Source organism: Rhineura floridana, chromosome 9 (genome assembly GCF_030035675.1).
Source record: "Rhineura floridana isolate rRhiFlo1 chromosome 9, rRhiFlo1.hap2, whole genome shotgun sequence".
Classification (NCBI taxonomy): domain Eukaryota; kingdom Metazoa; phylum Chordata; class Lepidosauria; order Squamata; family Rhineuridae; genus Rhineura; species Rhineura floridana.
In genome coordinates, this window is record NC_084488.1 from 24,236,149 (window position 1) to 24,259,185 (window position 23,037).

The 23,037-nt window shown below is 41.1% G+C and overlaps 2 protein-coding genes across 4 annotated transcripts in view; one reads left to right on the forward strand and one right to left on the reverse strand.

Annotated features, from left to right (window-relative positions):
• Nucleotides 1–584: 584 nt before the first annotated feature.
• On the reverse strand, nucleotides 585–16,492 carry LOC133364048 (toll-like receptor 6). Its single transcript, XM_061584031.1, has 5 exons — nucleotides 16,311–16,492; nucleotides 11,395–11,577; nucleotides 10,574–10,706; nucleotides 6,352–6,469; nucleotides 585–5,685 (listed from the first exon to the last, which is right to left on the reverse strand). Exon 5 carries the CDS (start codon nucleotides 5,621–5,623, stop codon nucleotides 3,611–3,613), a length of 2,013 nt encoding a protein of 670 aa, XP_061440015.1. The 5' UTR covers nucleotides 5,624–5,685; nucleotides 6,352–6,469; nucleotides 10,574–10,706; nucleotides 11,395–11,577; nucleotides 16,311–16,492; the 3' UTR covers nucleotides 585–3,610.
• Nucleotides 16,480–23,037, forward strand: part of FAM114A1 (family with sequence similarity 114 member A1) — a 61,924-nt gene continuing 55,366 nt past the window's right edge. For all 3 annotated transcript variants that reach the window (XM_061584029.1, XM_061584028.1, XM_061584030.1), the window contains exon 1: nucleotides 16,480–16,569. The gene's annotated coding sequence lies outside the window, so the exon portion shown is untranslated. The remainder of the gene's footprint in view (nucleotides 16,570–23,037) is intronic.

Sequence of the window (23,037 nt, forward strand, 5' to 3'; positions counted from 1 at the left end):
AGCAGTTACTAAACAAGATATGGCAATAAATAAACTACATATCGAACTGAAACAGATTGGAAATCCATTTTCATATGATGGGCCTGAACTTATTAACATTGCAACCAATGCAGGTTTCAGTGAAAAAAATGCAAAGGTTGTTGCACTATTGTGTTTTCTTGGTGCCAATTTGTATGAAGATTCAAAACACAGAGACTCATCTCAGAAACTAGTATCATGAATCTATGGGATCCGATCAAGAAGAACAAACTACATTTGTGTTCACATGCTAAGAAGAAAATTTAAATGAATGTGGTCAGTGTTGTTAAAGAATTAAGTGCAGACAGATCATTATTTGCCTAACTACTGATTGTAACTAGATCACAGTGCCAAGCTGATTTACGTGAGACACTGGGACACTATGCATTCTCAGCTGTAACACAATCCCTGTTTAATACCAATGGAACTATGCATCCATTAATCAGCAAAGAAAGCAAATTAATTGAAAATTTGAAGCCACTTCCACCACTAACACAAAGTATTAGTACAACCAGGAAAAGACCTAAAACAGTTAGAATCACATTTGAAAGCATATTTTCTGCAGCAATTATCGATGATATGGCAGAGCTACAAGCTGTAGAGAAATCAAAATATACTTGTAAAGATCTGGCTGATGTATTCATAAAAAAATTCAGAGCAAGTACTGGGAGCATGATGAAACATACCTGGTGTTTGACACATATAAAGACAATTTTGTTAAGAGTATAACACAACCAAAGAGACTCCAGGAAATATCACCCACCCAGTACAAACTCATGGACAAAATGAACATAGTAAATACTATGAAAAACACACTAGCACCAAAGATGAGTTAACTGCATGCCTAGCTCATAAGGTGCCTCAGAATGCAAAAATAACTAGGAAGGACTTTATAGCTGCATGGTGTACAGACATGGCTGTCTCATACTGTTATTTTGAATTTCTTAGTAGTACCTAGGAAGAAGCAGATACCAAAATAATTCTACATGCCATCAGTGCCATGGAAAGAGGAGCCTAAAACCTTTATATATTTGCCCAGGACACTGGAATTTTGGTTCTTGCTGTAAGAAGGTATCCAAGACTTCCTCCTGAGTCTTAGTTTGTTCCTTCTTCAAAAAATGTTATACCACTTACAAATATATTCACTAATGGGCAAAAAACCTCATGGTTTGAGAACGTACCTGTAGCCCACAGATATTTCTATCAAACTTTAAAAAGCAGGGAAATTGGGCAGCTATAGTGACTGCACCAGAGGAGCAGGAGACCTGACCTCCTCTCTGAGATATTGGACTGCCCTACAAATTTGTTAAACTGCAAACACAATTTGGGTTGGTCTTTCACAGGCCAATCCACCTGCTGTGTAGCTTGGAAGAATTTAGTAACATGTGGCTCTGAGCATATGGTGAGTGGTAGCAACACTTGCCATCTCCAAAGATGGAGAATTACATTTTTGTATGTTTCTTGGTGTTCTTCTTACTTTGCTTCTTTCCTGTTACTACTGTTTCTACAGAGAATCTAACCTAGAAAATTATATTTCTCTTATTATTCATCCTATAAATCTGTGTCAAATTTATTTTTATTAATTTCAAAGCCTTTTGGTTGATCAATGTCATATGATGGTGAAGACAGCCTTTTGTCTTCAAACTGGAGGTTATGCTGTATTTCTATTTTGGGTGCATTAACATTTGAATCTGAAACTACAGGTTGATGTAAAATCAGACTGATTACAATATGTTGCTACTTCAGGAATGACTCTAGCTGTTGGAAAAAACAAACTTGGCCTGCCCAAGATGCACGTTTTTAGCCTGCTATGCTTAAACTATTCCACTTAAAGAAAGGTGGGCATGGACACCTAGAATTTTGCTAGAATATATTTCACCTCCCACTGTTTTATCTTGTGCAAGCTGAGACACTCCTCATGTCCATTGGAAACTATTCTGCAGAAGAGTCAGTGCCATTATTCCACAATTGTTTGGGCTGATTGCAGGTGTTGCCACCACACACCATATGCTCAGAGGCACATGTTACCAAATTCTTCCAAGCTACACAGGAAGTGGATTGGACTGTGAAAGACTGGTTTTTAATTAATTTCAACAAATTATTTGTGTACTGCCTTTCATTTCAAGGCAATACCAAGGTGGTCTACAGAACAATAAAACTACAACAAAAATAACAAAAAACCCTATATAAATAAAACAACAGAAAAACATCAGAATCCGTTACAGAAGCCAGAAATACCAGAAGCCACTATCAGGAATCTGGAGAAGCTTTGGTGAAGAGGTATGTTTTTAATTGCCAGCACTATCACTCAGCAGTCAGTATTCACCTGATCTCCAGTTGGTCAACCATGGGCACATGAAGCCAAGGACACACAGTAACAGTAGTGGCTCAGTGGCTGAATAATAATTCAGCCCCCTCCCCCCCCAGTCAGCTGTGGAATTAATCATGTTTATTTTAAAATTTATACACCTTCCTTCTTCCCAAAGGAGCCCAGGGCGGCGTTAATCCTGTAGATGATGTTTCCAAAGAAAATGGACAAGGCATGCAAAGGTTCCTTCTGATCCTTACTCAGTGGGACTCAGCAGGTGAACAGGTAGCCACAGTATGCAAGGCAGGCAGAAGGGTAAATAAGCTTGAAAGATTGGCAGGGAGTCCTATAATGGGGCAAGAGCCTCAGCATATGCCCAATGATGACAATCCCTGATGCCACTCCTTTGCTCTGCTGCCTATTTCTAATCACTCCCTATCCCAGGTTGGTCCCCCATACTTTACTGAATAGCTGGTGAGACTGTGTTATCAGATAATAAAAATTGATAGTCCACAACAAATTTCTCTAACCACTGGAACCTTAATATGAATACCTGTCTAAGTACTTGCCCAGAAAAATCCATGCTTCCTCTTCTCCCTTGACCAGTCTAAGTGGGTTCTCTTGGCCATGAATCATGTCACCTTTTAGTTTGTGGAACCTGGCAAGAATTGTATATGTAGGGTCTAGTTCTAACAAAATGAGGATTAATCTGTCAGTGTTTTCATGGAATCATTTGTGAATGGCAAAGTAGAACTCATGATGCAGTTTGTTCTGCATAAAACTAGGAGACAACACAAAGACTGACGTAACTATTCTCGAAGCAATCGGTGATATTCTCAACAATACATTTACCTGCACCAAAGTTGCTCTGATGCTGACAAACACCTTTATTTGAATATAAATTGAGCTCACTGAAAACTGACTTTTTATCTATATCATTTCTTCACTGATTGGAAGTTTAATCTGAATGGCTGCCCTCAGATTAATCCAGAAAAGTCCATGCTTGCTTCTCTCCTTTGGCCACTCCAAGTAAGTTCTCTTGGCCATGAGAGCTTTTAGCTTATGATACCTGGCAGGAATGATGTATTCAGGAATTGGGTCTAACAAAATGAGGATCAAACTGTTGCTGTTTTCACTTAATAACTTGTGATGGGCAAAGTAGAGCTCATAATGACACCATTCGCTCTGCACAAAATTGGGAGACAACACAAAGATTGACTTGTAACTCTTCTCAATGCAGTCTATGATATTCTCAACAATGCTCTTGCCCGCAACAAAATTTCTCTAGTGTTGACAGATCCGTATGGACCCATCCTTCTCCAAGTTTGGAATCAGGACATTTTTCACCCAGTCGGAATCACATTCACTATAGGAGATAAAAGCATGGAATTGTATGTTGCTGAGCATTTCTTCAGGTTTATTCTTCTGAGTACGGTGTTTTACTTTAGACCAGTGCCACAGCATCTTCAAATACCACGGAATGTCAAAATAGATGCAAAGGAAGGTAACAGCGGCCACTAGGACTACTGTACTAATCAGAACTATAGTAACCAAAAGACTCACATTGCAAACAACTTCAGAGATATAAAAATCCTTTAAAAGGATCCCCATTACATAATCTGGGTATTCACATACGTAAGAGTCAGGCCAATCAACCAACTCCATAAGTCCTTGTTTTCCAAGATTAATGAATTGTCTTAATTCACAGGTGCATGCAAATGGGTTGTGTCCTGCTTTTAGCTCTTTGATGCCTTGACAAGTCTGGTAGAATTCAGAAGATGGTGAGACAACTGAGTTCATTTCTATATTCAATAATCTCAGACTTCTAAACTGACCACATCCAGGCAGATCAGCTAGTTTATTGGATGCCAAATTTATTTCTTCTAAAGCATTCAGCTCAATAATTTCTTTGGGAATGCTTGAAATTTGGTTGTTTTGAAGATCTAGCATTTGAATATTGACTGGCAGACATCTAAAGACTGACTCGGACAACATGTTACATGACAAATTTAATGTAACCAAATTTTCACCCCAATTGCATTTATTCTCATAGTCTTCATATTGCAATAAATTCAGGCTCATGTCCAAATATTTCAGAGACTTCATGTGACTGGTCATTAAACTCACACCACCAAGATTTTTTAAGTGATTACTTTTTAAAATAAGCTTTTCAAGGAGGGTTAAGTTGTCACAGCTTTTGAAAACTGTGTCTGTTAAAGTATTATTTGAAAAACATAAGTAAATAAAATCACTGGGTTCTGAAGGGCAAAGCATATGTATCAAACCTGCATCAGAAATGGTTAAGGCTCTAATGTTCATCTCTGAAAATAGTCGATACATATTTTGCGGGTCAGAACCAAATGTAGTGAATGTAGTCTGCTTAATTGTCAAAGCTTTGAGTGCAGTTTTTGTATGCTGAAATTCTACTGTACTAGGAGCTTCCACCTGGGTCATATTGAAGATAACCAAATATTCAGTGGTTGATTCCCACACAGTTTGAAGAATGTCAATGAAGTCTTTCCAGACACACTGCATATTGTTCAGTGTTAGGTTTACTAACGTCACATTTTTGTTAAGTTTCAACAAGAAAGTTTTCAAGTCATTGACTTGTTTGTCTTGGATATTTGACAACTCTAAACTTTCTGTTACACTGATTTCTAGATCTGCAAGCACATGGTAATCACCGTTAGGGGGGAATACAATCAGAAGGTTCTTTGTGTTGAACACTGGAAGATTTCCAGGGATATATTCAGAGAGGTCTTCTAAGTCTAAGAACAGAGTATCCAGTTGTAAATGAGCAAGAACACTGAAATCTGATTTATGAATTCTTGTAAGACTGAGGCCAAGATATTCCAGCTTCAACATTTTGCCAAACTCTGGGCATATTGGCATGTCTATAAAGTTATTGTAAGAGAGATCTAGATGCCTGAGACTTGTAGTAGGATAACAAGAAAGAGTCTGCAAGTTGTTGTGGGATAGATCTAGATGTTTTAAGTCTTCATTGTATTGGAAAACACTGAAGTCAAGCTCTCCAATAAGGTTATGAGAAATAATTAGTACCTGTAGTTTGGAAAGAGAACTAAAATCAGACATCTGTATTTCAGAGATATTGTTATGTGACAAATACAACTCTGTTATTTGTGCTGGAAGGTTCTTAGGAACAGTAGATAGGGATCTGTTGGAATAGTCCATAGTCAACCCATGTTCCACAGAACACTGAATATTATTCCAGAAGATCACTGTAAAGAGGAAGGCTCTAAGGAAATGGTTGGTGATTGAGCTTATTTGGTCTGCCATAGTTCATGAGGATTCTTCAAATATCTTTACTGGTAACCTTCATCTCAACATTAGCCACAAGCCTGTTGGGGGGGGGAAATGCATTAGAATGTTAATGCAATCAGTTTAAGGAGTTCAAAATATATTTTAAGAGCCTTGCACTCTTATTTCCTATTTATTTCAATGGAGCATAATGAACATTTATTTGTTAAATTTATATCCTGCCCTTTCTCCCAGAAGGAGCCCAGGGTGGCAAACAAAAACACTAACAGCCCTCTAAAATGTATTTTAAAAAAAGACTTTTTAAAATATTAAAACAAAACATATGTAAAAACATATCAAAACAAAGCATCTTTAAAAACATCTTTTTTAAAAAAAAAACAGCTTTAAAAACATCTTAAAAAGCAATTCCAATACAGATGCAGACTGGGGTACGGTCTCAAAAGGCTTGTTGAAAGAGGACGTTCTTTAATAGGTGCCAAAAAGATAACAGAGATGGTGCCGTCTAATATTTAAGGAGAGGGAATTCCAAAATGTCAGCGTTACAACACTGTGTGTGTGGACATGTTCTTAATGAAATTATTCTGATTACAGTGAAGTCTACCAGTTACCATGAAAACCCTATTCATAGGGTCGCCCATAAGTCAGAATCGACTTGAAGGCAAACCATTTCCATTTTTTTTCTCTAATACCTGGGTGGGAAGGGGGTTTCTTTTTTATTCCCAAGGAAGCCACAGACCTGAACTTACAAGATCTGAACAGGGTGGTTCACAACAGATGCTGTTGGAGGTCACTGATTCATAGGGTTGCCATAAGTCGTAGTCAACTTGGAGGCACATAACAACAACAAAGCATTCAGTAGACATGCTAGTAAAGAAAACCAATTGTCATTAACAAAGGCTGAGAGTTAAGCAAGCTGTCACCTATTTTCATTCCTAGTGACCCAGAGCTTAAAATTAATAATAATAATAATAACAATAATAACAACAATGACAATAATAATAGCCTTCATCCTCCCAGATAATACCAACCCCAACCCACAGTCCATGGCCTGCCCTTTCTCTCTGCCCTTCCACATACGCCACTGGAATGTAGAAGGGGTTTCCCGTTCAGAATATTTTCCTGAGGTGAGTGATAAAGGCATGTTAGGACACCCAAGAAGAGAGAGATAGTGGGAGGAAGTCTACCTAAGTGTGCAGTATGCTTACTTTGTCAGTCGATCTTGTAAAGGATTTTTATTATCTTCCACAGATCAGCAAAGAAGCTTTTCAAAGAAGCAATTTAGCTAATATCAAGTTTGTTTTAAGAACAGGAGCAATTTAAGAATAAGACCCTCTGAAAAGTTCAGTGAATAAGGCAGGGCGAGTTCAGAATAAAAGCTTCCTCTGCAAAAGCCTCCCAAAGTCTGCTCACTCGAAACTTTCCTTGACTGAAGGTGTTTTTTTCATGATCACAATCACTCTATAATTATTTAAGTGATCCCAAAAAATAAAGCCTGTATTGTATCATGACCCTTGAAGAGTTAAATATTAGAATTTTGTATTATGGGCTAGAATTGGACTCCACGCCTTGGTCTTTCCCTTTGCTCTGCTTTTAATTTTCTTTTTCAGTTGTGCTGTCTACCCAGCCAGCAAAAAAGAAGTATGTTTGTTTTCCTGCAGTAAGAAGTAAGAGTTTGTTTACTCTGCAGTTATTATAATGAACAGAGCAGAATTGGGTGCTTATTGGTAAAGGGTGAAATAAAGAGATAACTTAAAGTGATCTAAAAAATGGCTACCCTTTACTCTTTTAAAGCTCTCACTACTCATATAGTGGCTGTTTTCTTCCCCTTCTTTTTCTTGATTATTTGATGGCAAAGGGTGAAAACAGCCCTAGAAGAACAGAAATATTGCTGTGTCCACTACAGTTAGATAGCTGGCTGGCTGGACACCTAAGCTGTAACTCAGGCCTATCTTCTTATTTTCCCAATATGTGCAGCTCAGCATGAGGCCTTTTCAGGATTTCTGGACAGAAAAATCAACCCAGCAACCAGTAAAAAAAAAAATCCAATTGTTTTCCACAATAGCTTCCAATTGCTTAGTTTATCCTTTATGTAGCAGCCAGTTAAAAAGTTTTCCTTGATTGTCCAACAGGAAGGAAAATCTAAAGACCAGGAACAAGACTAGAAGGAGGGACTCTCAAGGGCCCTACACTATTACTTTTCTCTTTGTCCCTCCCTAAACTTGTAGTATGAGCAAGTTTGTTTTTCAGGTGGAATCTAAAACTGAGATACCTAATGCAGCATCAAAGCCAAGCTCAGGAGCTCATTGTCTTTACCAGTAGCTCTATTCATGAACAAGCAGACACAGGGACAAACCACAGGTGGAAGGGGACTTTAGCTATAGGCAAAGAAAAGTTTTTGAATGGAATCCCTGGGAATCTTTCAAAAACGAGTGAACAATTCAACAGATTAAACTTCACTCATGTAAGTTAACACACTCTCTGGATGGAGGGGGAGTGAGGGGGAGAGTCACTGCCTTTCCTTTCCCCTGGCCTGTCCCTCACGTCTTCTCCACCTGTATGTGTGTGTGGATTGGCTGGTGCTACGCGCCTCCTCTCCAATGCCTCATATAGAAATGTGGCTGCCCCACCTAAGAAGGAAGGCTGGCTACAGGGCTGCCTCCACTGCTCCACTGCCGTGATCCCAATCTGAATTGTGACCCCCCCAACAAAAATATGCCTCCTTTTGTCAAAAATTTGATAAAAGAGATCACAGATTTTTGCCATCTACTTTGGCCCTTAGATACTTTACACCAGATAAACACCAGCTGCTTGATGAGTGTGTTCTTGAGTGGGAAAGGCAAACTGCACGTGCTCAATGGTAGTGTCCTTAGTGCAAAAACTTTGAAAATGTTACAACTCTGCCAAACAGGCCAGTGAATCCTCTAGCTCATCAAGGGGTGTTAGTCCTAAGCAGTTAAGAGATTTCTCCAAGTTTCCCAGAAATCTTCTACCCACCCTCTGAACCAGAGATGTCATAGAAGAAAGTTCTTCTAGGGAAGAAAAAATAGAGAAAAGGGTAGTTTGTTGAACAATTTCCTCTTATAAGATTATTGGGGAAATGGTAGGGGGAAAGGTGGTAGGAGAAAAGTATAAAGGCAAGGTGTTATGGGTTTACCTGGCATACTAGGAGAATGTGTGAGAAATTAGAAGTGGTATAGGATATGAAAAATTGATTTTTTTAAAAAAGAGAGAGGTTCCTCTTTCTGATAGGCAAACTGCCTGTTTCTGCATGAATCTGTCTGACCTTTCAGATCAGCATCAGATACTGTGCTCATGAAAAATGTTTATGTCTACCAGTACACCTAGAGCTCATTATTGTTGGGACTTTTCAATATTGTTCTAACAGACTTGAGTTGAAACCCTAACTTTTTTTACATTTTTCAAGTTTAAGTATTAATGTTAATAAAGTATTTATAATCTAATTTTATGTATTATGTTCCTATCATATTCAAGGATCTTACGGTGCTCACAACAAGATCATAATCAAGGATGGAAGTTATCTTGAGAGCCACATGTTCCCCATCTCTGGGACAGTCTGAGACAGAGTGACTGGCCCAAGGTAATCATCCAGCCTCTGCCTGCAGAATGATGTTAATGTAACTTTGCTGGTGCAGAGGTCCCCCTTCCACACATTGGATGGGCAGGTGGAAGGGCCCCCTCCCTGCTGATGGCATCCAGCAAAAAGGGGGTGGGACAGAGCCAGCCTAAGATCCATTGGATCCTAACCTGACTCTGCTGCTGTCATATGATGGCATTGGGCCCAATGTGGCCCAGATTGTTGCACAGAGTTCTGCCTGCCCTCCCCCACCTTCCACATAGGGCACTGTGCATGGGCTGTGGCGGTAACCCCACGGTTCCCTAAAGCGCTGGCATTAGTATTGCTCGCTTAGTGGAGGTTTGAACCCAGATCTCTCCAGACCTAATCCAACACTGTCACCATTACACCACACCAGTTTATTTATCCCATACTTCATTCTAGGAGCTCAGGATAACATTGCACATGGCTTCTTCCCCAGGAGGTAGAGTAGGCTAAAGAGAGTGACTGAACTAAGGTCACTCCGTGAGTTATATGGCTGTAAGGGTATTTGAACCTATTCTTTTCAAAAAAAATTAACTATGTGATCCTTTGCATATTTACTCAGAAGTATGTAACAGTGAGCCTGGTGCCTACAGTAGCATCTTTTTTGTGCCAGCAAGCAAATACCTTTTTGTTCCTCCTTGCCTTTTAACATTTTAAATATAATGTATCTAAGTTGTATTTTAAAATATTATTAATTTAGTTTCTACTCTGACAGCATTTGAGCACTCGATTTTTACCCTATAAAGATTATTGTAACACTTTTTATGTATTCAAATTTGGGAAGGCTGATGTTTTGTTTCATCTGAATTGATATTTTATTGTATAAATTTAAATTATGGCTAAATTGTTGTACCTTGCCTAGAGGACTAGGCTAACAGGTAATAAATAAATAAAGTGTTGGACTACCAGACACACAGAGGATGTAATCTTATATATACACTTTCCTGATAGCAAGCTCCATTAAGAAAAATTTTTGTAAACCACTTAGAGGGTTTTTTATTTTTAATTTTTTACAATCAAGTGGTATATAGCACTGTCCATGAATTTAAGAAAAACAAAGAGGGCATGGTAAAGCAGTTTAAAACAAAATTCACCCCATAAGGAGAGATGTGCGACAAACTTAACATTTTCATCTTTTATGAACAGTGGACAGAAAAGCTGAACAAGCACTACTCTTGCAGAAGGCAGAAAAAATGGAAGCGAAAATGATTAAGGATGCAGTCTACACTCATTTACTTGGGAGGAAGTCCCACTGAACTTCACAGGGCTTATGTCTGAGTAGATGCGTACAGGATTGCTCTGCACAGAGGACATGAATCGTAGGAAACTCAGAAAAGAAGTGAATCTACCTGTTTTGTTCACGGTGGGAAAACATCCAAATGGAATTCAATTCTGGCTGATGTTGTCTAGCATATTCACGTGAGATACTTAAAAAGCATCTTGGAGCCTCTTGCGTGCTATTTTTGTTGAATAACATGAATGCTGTTAATATATGAGAAAACCCTTTAGAGAAACTAACACATTACAGGAAGATTTGCAGTAATTGTATGCATATTTACTCAGAAGTAAGTCCCACTGCATTCAGTGTAGCTTGCCCCAGGTAAGTGCACCCAGGATTGTAACTTTAAAATCGACTGACGCTTCACATGGGAGCAAGAAGGCTCACATACAACTCTGGAAAAATAGTTGTACAGCCTAATCCTATATATCACTCAAAAGTCAGTCCCATTGTACTGAATGGGACTAACTCCCAAGTAAGTGTGCACAGGACTGCTGCTTAAAGTTGTCATCCTATCCACACTTACCCTGGAGTAAGTCCCACAGACTTACTTCTGAGTAAACCTGCATGGGATTTGCATTGCATGGCTGTAATCCTAAACACCACCCAATATTATTTATTAATATTATTTATTTATTTGATTTATATCCCACCCCTTCTCTCAGTAGGAGCCCAGGGCGGCAAACAGAAGCACTAAAAACACTTTAAAACATCATTAAAAACAGACTTTAAAATATATTAAAACACAACAAGCATTAAAACATATTAAAACAAAACATCTTTAAAAACATCTTTAAAAAAGCTTTAAAAACATTTTTAAAAAGAAGGTCTAAAAATATATCACAAAGCAGTTCCAACACAGATACAGACTGGGATAAGGTCTCTACTTACAAGGCTTGTTGAAAGAGAAAGGTCTTCAGTAGGCACCAAAAAGGTAACAGAGATGGTGCCTGTCCAATATTCCAAAGGGTTGGTGCCATTACACTAAAGGTCCATTTCCTATGTTGTGCGGAACGGACTTCTTGATAAGATGGTATCTGCAGGAGGCCCTCACCTGCAGATCTTAGTGATCAACTGGGTATATAAGAGATAACATGGTCTTTTAGGTATCCTGGTGCCAAGCTGTATAGGGTTTTGTACACCAAAACTAGAATCTTGAACTTAGCCCGGTAGCTAATAGCTAGCCAGTGCAATTCTTTTAGTAGCAGAGTGACATGTTGGTGATAACCTGCTCCACTGAGCGGTCTCGCTGCCGCATTTTGCACCAGCTTCAGCTTCCGGACTAACCTCAAGGGCAGCCCCACATAGAGTGCATTATAGTAATCCAGCCTGGAGGTTACCAGTACATGGACAATAGTGGTCAGACTCTCCCTGTTAGGGGTGCCAGGCTCAGGGCCTGAGACTGTTCCTGTATCTTTAGGAGAAGAAAGTCAGGCAAGTGCAGGTGTTCTTGCAACATTGTAATGAGAAAAACCACAAAGGGGAATTCTCCCTTTCCCCTGCACAACTTTTAAAGATACAGAAGACCTCTTGGTTGCCAGGCCCGGCCTCCAACAGGTCTTCTGTATCCTTAAAGGTTGTGCAGGGGGAAGGGAGAATTCCACCTTGTGGTTTTTCCCATTACAGAGTTGTAAGAACATCTGCACTTTGCTGACTTTCTCTTCTCCAAAAGATACAGGATCAGTCTCAGGTCCTGAACCTGGCAACCCTAATCCCTGTCCAGAAACAGCTGCAGCTATCTTACCATCCAAAGCTGGTGAAAGATACTCCTAGCCACGGAGGTCACCTAGGCCTCTATCAAAAAAAGATGGATCCAGAAGCACCCCCAGACTAGAGTACGACCCTATCCAAAGCAGGCAACTCACCAATTATCCGAACTCGGGAACTACCAACCCACAGCGCCCTCATCTTGCTAGGACTGAGAGTCAGTTTATTGGTCCTCAACAGCTCACCACAGAGTCCAGGCACCACTACAGGGCATACATGGCCTCTCCTGATTCAGATGTTACAGAGAAACAGAACTGGGTATCATCAGCGTACTACTAACACCTTGCCCCAAATCTCCTGATGACCACTCCCAAGGGCTTCATATAGATGTTAAACAGCATGGGGGACAAGATGGTACCCTGCGGCACACCACAGCACAACTGCCAGTGGGCTGAAATACAATCTCCCAATGCTATTCTCTGAAAATGACCCTGGAGATAGGATTGGAGCCACTGTAAAACAGTGCCCCCAATAACCAACTCACCAAGTTGGCCCAGGATACCATGGTCAATGGTATCCAAAACTGCCAAGAAATCAAGTAAGAATAATAGGGTAGCACTCCTCTTGACCTTCTCCCGATAAAGGTCATCCATCAGGGCAACCAAGGCCAATTCAGTCTGATAACCAGACCTGATCCCAGAGTGGAATGGGTCAACATAATCTGTTTCATCCAAGAATACTTGCGATTACTGCACCACAACCCTCTCAATCACCTTCCCTAAAAAGGGGGTATTTGCGACTGGGCGGTAGTTGTTGCAAACCAGTGGGTCCAAGGTGGGCTTTTTCAGGACCGGTCAAATTGCCACAACTTTCAGGGTGGCTGGAACCATTCCCTCCTGCAATGATGCGTTGACCTGGATCCACTCGGTCAAACCCCCTCAGCAAGCTTTAATAAGCCAAGAAGGGCAAGAGTCAAGAGGACACATTGCTGGCCGCATCATCACAAGCACCTTGATTACGTCATCAGGCCGCATCAGCTGAAACCATTCCCAAGAAGTTGCAGCAGACGTTGCACTGGACACCTCATTAGGGACTACTGTAGATGTGGATGGGACATCAAGACTGCTAAGGAGGTGAGCAACTTTACCCTCAAAGTGCCTTGCAAACAATTCACAGTGGGCCTCCGTTGCAAGTAATTAGGTCTATTTGGAGTTGTGACTGGAATGCGCACATTTCATCTCTAGATGCAATCATTGGCTACTTCTTTGCATTAGAACTACACAGTTACTCTGGGATGATGGCATACTACCTTGCTGAAATATGTGCTTTGAAAGAGTCTGATCCTGAAACATGGAAGGAGTTTGAAAAAGGTAACTGTGTTGTTAGGACAACTAAGGTTTTATTCTGTGCCCTTGGAGCCAATGAAGCACTTGAACACCAGAATAGAGCTTTGAAGGTTGCAGGAGGCTTGGTAGGTATTACACAGCATCCTAAGGCCCTGGCCCATTTTTTTTAAACAACACCAATACTTGACCAGATATCCGAAGAGACGTCAGGCATGGTAGGGATATTATTGGGGCCAGCAACATTGCACAAGCACCATCAGAACTCAAAAGAAGCAGTCACTAAACAAGATACGGCAATAAATAAACTACATATCGTGCCACATCAGGCCACATCAACAGAAACCGTTCCCAAGAAGTTGCAGCAGGCGTTGCACTGGACACCTCACTAAGGACTACAGCAGATGTGGATGAGGCATCAGGATTGCTACGGGGGCAAGCAACTTTACCCTCAAAATGCTTTGCAAGCAATTCAGTGGGCCTCCGAACAGTCTAAAACTCTATTTCCTGGAACTGATGTCAACAGACCCCTGACAATACGGAAAAGCTCCACTGGATAGCTACTTGAGGATGCGATGGTGGCACAGAAGTGGGATTTATTCGCTGCCCTCACTGCCACACAGTAGGCACAGTTATTATGTTTTACTTGTGCCCGATCAGCCTCACAGCACGTCTTTCGCCAATTGCACTCTAGCCATCATCCAGCCTGTTTCATTGCCCTTAGCTCACTTGTGTACCAGGGTGCAAACCAGGCTCCACTATGCCAGAGAGGGTGCTCGGGGGCAACCATGTCAAGAGCCCGATGCACTTCACTGTTCCACAGTGTGACAAGGGCTTCAACAGGGTCACTTGCTCTATCTACTGGGAACTCCCCCATGGTATTCAGGAATCCAGTGGATTGCATTAGTGTTCGGGGGTGGACTATCTTAATCTGTCCATCACTCCTGCAGGGGAGGATCAGAGCCATAAGTCTAAACTTCAACAGGAAGTGGTCTGACCATGACAATGGGGTGACATCCACCCCCCATCTCCAGATCACCCCTTCCTCCATCTGGAGCAAAAACCAAGTCGAGGGTGTGCCCTGTCCTATGTGTCAGTCTGATGACAAATTGAGACAGCGTTATAGTCATCATGGAGGTCCCGAGCCGAAACACTAGAGGCAGCCTCAGCATGGACACTGAAATCATCCAGGACTATCATTCCGGGCTCCTGCAATATCACAGCTGAGACGGCCTCCACCAGCTCAGTCGGCCTCCGCCAGCTCAGTCAGAGAAGCTGCTGGGCAGCAGGGTGGACGATACACCAGCAGCAACCCTAGTTTACTGTTTCCTTGGCCCGACACCAGGTGCAGGCCCTCACAGCCAGCTCTAAGACAGAGTGGTTTCCTGGTGACAGAGATGGAAGTTCTGTAGACCACAGCAATTCCTCCCCCGCCATCCCTGCAGCCTCTGCTGGTGCTGCACCAAGTATCCAGGTGGGCAAAGCTGGGTCAAATAAACTTCTCCCAGCTCACCCACCCAGGTCTCAGTAACGCACACCAAATCGGCATCTTACTGTGTACCTATCTGGTGTTAAACAACAGCACACACAGGCCAGTGGGCACAGCAGATGAGCAACGAGGAACCTGTCCATAAAAGGAGTGGGAGTGAGGAACAAGGCGTAGATAGCCTTGCCCTCGTCTTCAATGGTATTCACCACCTCCACATGGCTATACCTCCCTCTACCCATGATCACTGAAATTGGGGTGGCATTACCATGTTCCTCCTTACTAAGACTCCTTCTAAATACCTGATATGAACCCAACAAGAGCCCAGCAACAAAACATACTTGAACCAATTATCCTAGTAGGCCTCTGAAAGAATTGGGAACAGTCAGATCCATTCAATATTTTTCACACAGAGCACATCTACTCCCCTCCATCTCACACCCAGGAAGGGCCAGCCTTCTGCCAGTTACAGCCTTTCACTCTGATGGCATCTGGCAACTTTCTCCTATCATTCAGTTCACTCCACAGGCTTTTACCCTGCACAGGAACTACATATGCACCATACACTCTCCCCACTACCAATCTCCTCCAGATTGTTTTTTTTAAAAATAGAAGGGGGTAGCGCCCTTGTGACTCCCTATGGGGCTACCCAAGGGGCAACACCAAAGGGGATCTCCCCTTCGGTGGCAACCCCGTTGGCAGCAGACCCACCGCCCAAGGGCGGCCAGGCTTTTATGCCCCCTGACCAGCCAGTTGCTGATGCAGGAGGTTGCAAGATTGACTGCAGCCCTTCTCTGGAGTCAGAATCAGAGTCAGAGAGCAGCTGAGAATCCTCCTGCATTCCTATACGCGGCTACTTAGAAGTAAATCCCACAAAGTTCTCACTAAAATAGGTATGGGACTGCAGTCCAAGACCTACTGAACTTAGAGGAATTTACTTTCTCCAGTAAACATGCTCAGGACCGCGCTGTCTCAAAAATGGAAACTATCCCCCTCTCCCGTTATCCCTGTGCCGATTTGATTTTCCCAGAGCGCGCCGCCAAATTAGATCAAAAGCTGTTCAAAGTCTATTATCATTTGGGACAAGCCTAAAAAAGGAACTGAAGCTGGTTGAGAGCAGCCCTAAAAATAAAAACCAAAGCCGTCCCTCAGAAGCGACGCTACGTGCGAGCACGCAAACAGCAGAGGAGCCTCACTCCTTTTTTCTACCTCTTCTCTTCCTCGTATGAGAAAAGAGTCCAAAGGCCCCTCGCCCTTTTTCTTTTCCCCACCTTCTTTCCTCTTCTTTGTAGCCCACACAGGTAGACCAAGCCGGCCAGCAGGCGGTGCTCCATTTCACGCAGACCCGCTTCTCTGAACGAGTTTCAGGCCTGATGGGAGGGTTAGAGAGACTCGCACAGAGAAAGCTCAGCCCTCCTCCGGCCCCTTCGGCCCGCCTCCCTGTCCCTCGCCCGCTCCCCGCGTGTGCCGACGTGGCCGGGCGGAGAGAGGAAGGTGCAGGGGGCGCGCCAAGCAGGCAACGGCTCAGCGGTAAGGGGCAGTGGGGCTTCTTCTCTTTTTCAGCGGAGAGTCTCTTTCTCTGGCCTTTCGCTGTCCTGCACTCTAAAAGAGACAAGCTTTGTTTTCTTTGCCTCGTGATTTTTTTTTTAATTATATTAAAGAACAAGGGAGTCTCGCTTGGTCCTTTCTCTCAAAGAGAGACCAAGTTTGGTTTGACTCCAGACTTGGTCTCTCAGCAAGAGAAATTTGTCACAATTATAAATCATCCCTTTGCTCCCGGTTGGAAAAAAAATGGGGGGGGGGGAGGCTGTCTTGTATCTGCTGTGGGTTTGTGGCTCCACTTAGGACGAAATCGCAAAAGGACAAGAGTTGGAGGCTGTTACTTGAGCTTCTCCCATTGCGATTCTCAAAGATCGCATTCGCTTACAAATTGGTTTAAGAAGCATCACTGGAGCGTTGCTACCATCCCGAGGACCAGTGTACGTAACGCGTTGTTAAAAGTGTAGGTGTGGTGCACACGCCACTATGGTAACAGCGAGATGAAAAGTGTTTTGTTTGTTTTTTGGGGAACTGAGGTAAAAGGTATGTGCTTAGGCACCATGGAGCTGGTGGTTGGCCTGTGGTGCCCCTGCCACGTTGCATGTCTTTAAAGTACACCTTTGTTTCCTGTAATGTGTGAATTGGCATCACTTTTGAGGTATAAAGTTTTGAAGAGTGTTTCATAAGACATTAGCTTTCAGCAGATGTCAGTCTAAAATAGACTGTTTCAACTGTTCTTGTTCATAGCATAAAGGTAAATTGAGAGGCAAACTAGACACAACAAAGACACCCATGTTTGTTTGTTTATCTCTCTACCCCATTCATGAGTAACAAGGGGGGGATTTCTAATTTTTGCAACAGAAGCAGGCTGAGGAGCTGCATAGTGCTACCTCCTCATCCTTACTTTCAATCTTGTTTCTGATCTTTCAAAGGCAGCTCACTTCTAGTGTTGGAGCTAGTTATTTGTAGCATGAGAAACTAAGTTGGACAAGATGGATCCACAGTTGGCTACAGAATCATACATAACGAATGGTTCCTTCTCAAACTGGGGGGAGGTAATAAGCAGGGTGCCACAGAGCTCTGTCCTGGGCCCAGTGCTCTTCAGCATTATTATTGACTTGGATGAGGAGGTGCAGGGAATATTCATCAGATTTGCAGATAGTACAGAATTGGAAGGGATAGCTAACACCCTGGAGGACAGAAACAATTCAAAGTGATCTTGATAGGCTGGAGCATTTGGCTGAAAACAACAGAATGAAATGTAACAGGGATAAGTGCAAAGTTCTACACCTAGGAAAAAGAAACTTTTTAATTATGTTTTATTGTGTATCGTATTTACATTGTATTTAATATATTTACTTGTATTGTAACTTCTTTTATTATGCTGTACACCGCCCTGGGAGCTTATTGCTATAGGGCGGTCTAAAAATGTAATAAAATAAATAAATAAATAAATAAATAAAACCATGGGGGATATATGGTTCACCAATGGTACCTGCAAGAAAGATCTTAGAATTGTTGTTGATCACAACCTAAATATGAGCCAACAGTGCAGTGTGGCTGCAGAAAAGGCAAATGCTATTTTAAGCTGCATCTGTTAATGCGGATACTTCTGTTAGTTTCCAGATTGCATGGAGTGCTAGTTCCCCTCTATTTGGCACTGATTAGGCCTCATCTTGAGTACTGCATCCAGTTCTGGATGCCGCAGTTTAAGAAGGATGCAGACAAACTGGAACAGGTTCAAGAGAAGGGCAACAAGGATTATAAGGGGACTGGAAACAAAAACCTATGAGGAGAGACTGAAAGAACTGGGCATGTTTAGCCTTCAGATGAGAAAACCAAGGGGAGATACAATAGCTCTTTTCAAGTAATTGAAAGGTTGTCACACAGAGGAGGGCCATCCCAGAATAATGGGCTCAGGTTACTGGAAGCCAGATTTCAGCTGAATATCAAGAAAAACTTCCTAACAACCATGGAACCAATTACATAGGGAGATGGTGGGCTTTCCAACAGTGGAGGCATTCAAGAGGCAGCTGGACAGCCACTTGTCGGGTATGCTTTAAGCTGTATACCTGCATTGGACTCGATGGCCTTATAGGCCTCTTCCAGTTCTACTATTCTATGATTCTATTCCATGATTCTATAAGAAAAAGGTTCAGTTTACATTGCCTGCACACACCTTTTGTTGTAAAGTGTTTCATGTGCATGCACATGTACACACATACTACTTTTCATATGAACAGGGCAGACATGTGGACAATAAATGTGACTGTCCATCACACAGCTAGTTTGATCTTCAGAGGGCACATGTATGCAACTAATTGCCTGTATATATAGTTTAGTTTGTTATTTTATGGCTTGCATTACGGCATAATAAAATATTCCAGAGGGGTGGTTCTGTTTGCCTTCTGCAGCAAAAAACAAAAAACAAATGTCTTGTAGCACCTTGAAGACTTAAGTTATCTATTATGGCATAAGCTTCCATGGACTAGAGGCCACTTTGTCAGGTGCATGATACCATACACAACTTTCATTTATTTTGTTGTGAGCTGCCCTGAGGGACTGTCAGGCCATTTTGATGGTAAACAATTTTTTTTAAAAATGTAATCCATAAAAACTCAGACATATCAACAATCTTGAATAGTTCTACATTTTAAGCATAATGTGTTTGACTAAGCCACATTCTTCTGAGTTTCTCTATATTATCCTTATTACAATAATACAGCAGTCTTACAGGGAGAGTGTATGGAGAAAAAGGCTGCCCCTATAGGTACATGGGGACAGCCATCTTTTTTTCTGCATGATTACCCATAAAGGGTTGTTATATCATAATGGACTGCTGCTTCTAAGGGCTTCTTACTCAATATGTTTCAATGAGTGCAGCCAGCACCATGTCTTCTAAGCAGCTGGAAATGGTTTTTAAAAAGAAGAGAAGAGACTTGGAAGCCCTTAGACCACCTTGTAAGTGCTTTATATATATATATTTAATTAAAAGTGTGCGGATTTTGAAGGATTTTGGCTAAAAAAATCTGTGCAGACCTTCAACAGAACTTACTTACATGTCTGCTTAAGTCAAAAGGGCATGAACCAGAATAAAACCATTCCATCCATCTCTAGATATGCATGAGCCATTTGTCTGCACACAGATCCTTTCTGTGTGAGCTGTGATTAAACCAGAAGTCTCTAATTAATCACAGTTTCCTTTCTGTCCAAACTGGGAAGTGGTAGTTACCATGTTCAGAACAAGTCAGGATAAACCAAGTTCATCCTGTGGTTTAATATCCTGGCTTGTTTGGGGGCGCATGCGTGTGCGAAGCCAAATAGCAGCGTGAGAAGATCACTCCAGTTCCCGCCGTGCTATTGCTGCAAATGCTGACACCCCCGTGGTAAATTTCTTGATATTCTATACAACCCCTAACAAATAAACTAACAAAGGATGCTCCTGCTTATAAACGGAGGCTTGGCAGTCTTATTTAGAGATGCTAGGTTAAGATTTTGGAAATAGCCCCTATCACAATTTCAAAATGGTGGCAAAAGGCAGGAAAATGGGCAAGGGGAAATGGTGGCCTATGATCTTGAAACCTTGCTTGGAACTGTAATGGAGTGTGTGCAAAAAAAAATGCATTCATCACTAATTGCTGAATGGCAAAAAGCCTTTGACTCAACAAAAGAAACGTTAAATAAATTAACGCAGAAAACTATGGCTATTGAAACAACAGCAAATGAAGCTATGGAATTAAGTATAAAAAATGCTGATAAAGTCCAAAAACTTTTAAAAGCCAATAAGGACCTGCAAATAAAGGTGGATGAACAGGAGAACCGAGAAAGACGTCGGAATGCACACTTTCGTGGGGTCCCTGAAGAAAAGGAATAGGGAGACATGATTTCATTTCTTACAACATGGTGGTCTGCAGCAATCCCTGAGATTCCTATATCAGCATTAGAGTTGGAACGAGCCCACCATAGCTTAGCTCCCAAATCCAAAGCTCCTGCAAGGCCACGGGATATTATAGTGGCTTTCACTCATTTTCAACTTAAAGATAGATTTATGAAAGCCTTTAGAGACAAAGGAGGTCTGAAATATGAGAATGAAGCAATCATGGTCCTTCAGGATCTGAGTGCAGAGACTCTGAGGAAAATACGTGAATTGAGGCCAGCAACAGAGAAGTTACAAGCTGCAAACATCAAATATCGCTGGGGGTTCCCATTTCATCTTTGTGTTGAAATAGATGGCATGCTACAAACAGCTACTACAAAACAAGAAGCTTGCCATATTCTTCGCTTATTAAATATTGGAATCCCATGGGATAATGGATAAGGCCTCAATAATGGAACCAGAAATGACCATCGAACCCTCAGGGTCTTGGGATAGTTTCCAGCTTCCTTCCTCTGAGGAAATCACCAGGGCCCTATCCTCGCTTAAACCAACTTCTTGTATACTCAACCCTTGCCCAGCATGGCTTATTATGAGCTGTAAAGACAAACTTGGCAAGTGGATTAAGGCAATGGTGAATGCGTCTCTTGATGAAGGCCATCTGCCATCTGCCTTTAAAGAGGCAGTAATAACCCCAATTTTGAAAAAGGCCTCAGACGCCTTGGATTTAAACAACTTCTGCCCAGTTTCTTTTTTTTTTCAATTAATTTTTATTCCAATTTTCAAAACCAAAACAATACAAAAAGAAAACAACACAAATCAATAACTAGTACAATACAAAAAGAAAGAAAAATATATATATATATAAAAAAGAAAGAATATTGACTTCCGATTTGTCATAGTTCAGCTATAAATCTATAATATATAACAAACCTATCTCTTAATAGATTATAAAATCACCTTCCTCCAGCGGTTATCTTAGTTGGTTTCAAATCTCATTAACATCATATCATTTTAATCTTCCACAAAAAGTCAAAGAGAAGTTTCCAATCCTTGAGATATATGTCAATCAATTTTTTTTCTAAATAAACCTGCCAATTAATCCAACTCATCAAATCTACTAAGTCCAGTAATTTTAAATCGCTCTTCTGTCATTATCCATATTGGGTCCATCTTCCATCTTTACACACGCAAAAATCTTGCTGTCATAGTCATATAATAAAAGTCTGATAGGAATTTCCTCCATCACAGATATTTTCTTGCCATCAAATCCAAACGTATCACTGAAGTATTGTTGCAAAGCCGCATCTCTGTTCCTCTTTTCCACATGATACACTAGTACATCTCTTGAAGGTTTTTCCATTGACACAAAACAGGGATTAATTCTGTTAACTTTCTCCATTTCAAGTTCCATCAAATCCTTCCAGTCCAAGAATTTTCTTGAACCGATAATATCTTTATCTCCAATCTCTTCAATTCCTTCAAGGACAGCGCTGAATTCCAAACTATAATATTTGTCTCCAGGATCCATCACAGCCAGGAAATCCAAATCTTTTTTCATGTCCATAATTAAGCCAATCTCCATAGTTTGAACCTTGCCTTTAATTTCTCTTTCATCCTTTTTTTGTTTTCCAGATCTATCTTTATTCTCCTTTCTCATAGAATCCTGAGTTTCTTTCAGCTCTTGTCCCATTTCGTGAAATTCAATTCTCCACACTTGTCTATTATTTCTCAGTTCTTGTTTTATTGAGTTAATCCCATTCATTATTTTCTGAAACATGTCTAGAGATAAAGTCCCTTCTTGTACATCCATGATCTTCTTAATTGTCATTCTTAAAACCAAAGGAACAAAACTCCTTCAATTTTCAATGTCCCAAACAGAGAGCAGCTTATTTCTTTAACCAGTTACAAAGGAGTTAATCTTTCCAGCAAACTAACGTCACACGCTAGACAGCCCTTATCTCTTATCTGCCCAGAAGTGTAAGAACGGCTTTAGTTCACAGCGTCGAAATAGCTAGTAGCAGAGAGAATGAGCAGATTCGTCAAAAAAAAAAAAAAAGTAGATCAAAAAAAATAGTCCCAGCCAATAAATCAAAAAGATTTCTTATCTCTTTCAATCAGAAATCTCTCATCCGTTTAATCTTTAGAATGCTATTTTCCATGTCAGCTTTTTGCAATAAAAAAAAAGATACGCTATTTATATTTTCTTCCCCCTTAGTTCCGTGAATAAGAAAAAAGGAAAGTCTTACCTCACCTAGGTTATCTCAATTGCTGTTACTTTGACAAATCTCTTTAGCTGTATAGATAAGAAAATGATGAATGTAGACAGGAGGATGTTTGCCTGTTAATCCGTATAAAAAAAACGGGTCACTTATCCAGCTGAGCTAGCATAAAAATCCTCGCTCTGTCTGAGCTGCTGGAAGACAGACAATTCTGACGAATTCCAGACTCCAACAATCAAAACAAAGCTATGTAGGAAATCTCATGTTTCTTCTTTAACCGGAAGAAATTATTCCCAGTCAGAAAAGAGCCTTCTGATTGAATTTAAACTGGAAAAGTTTCATCCAAGACGTAGCTCGTCTCAG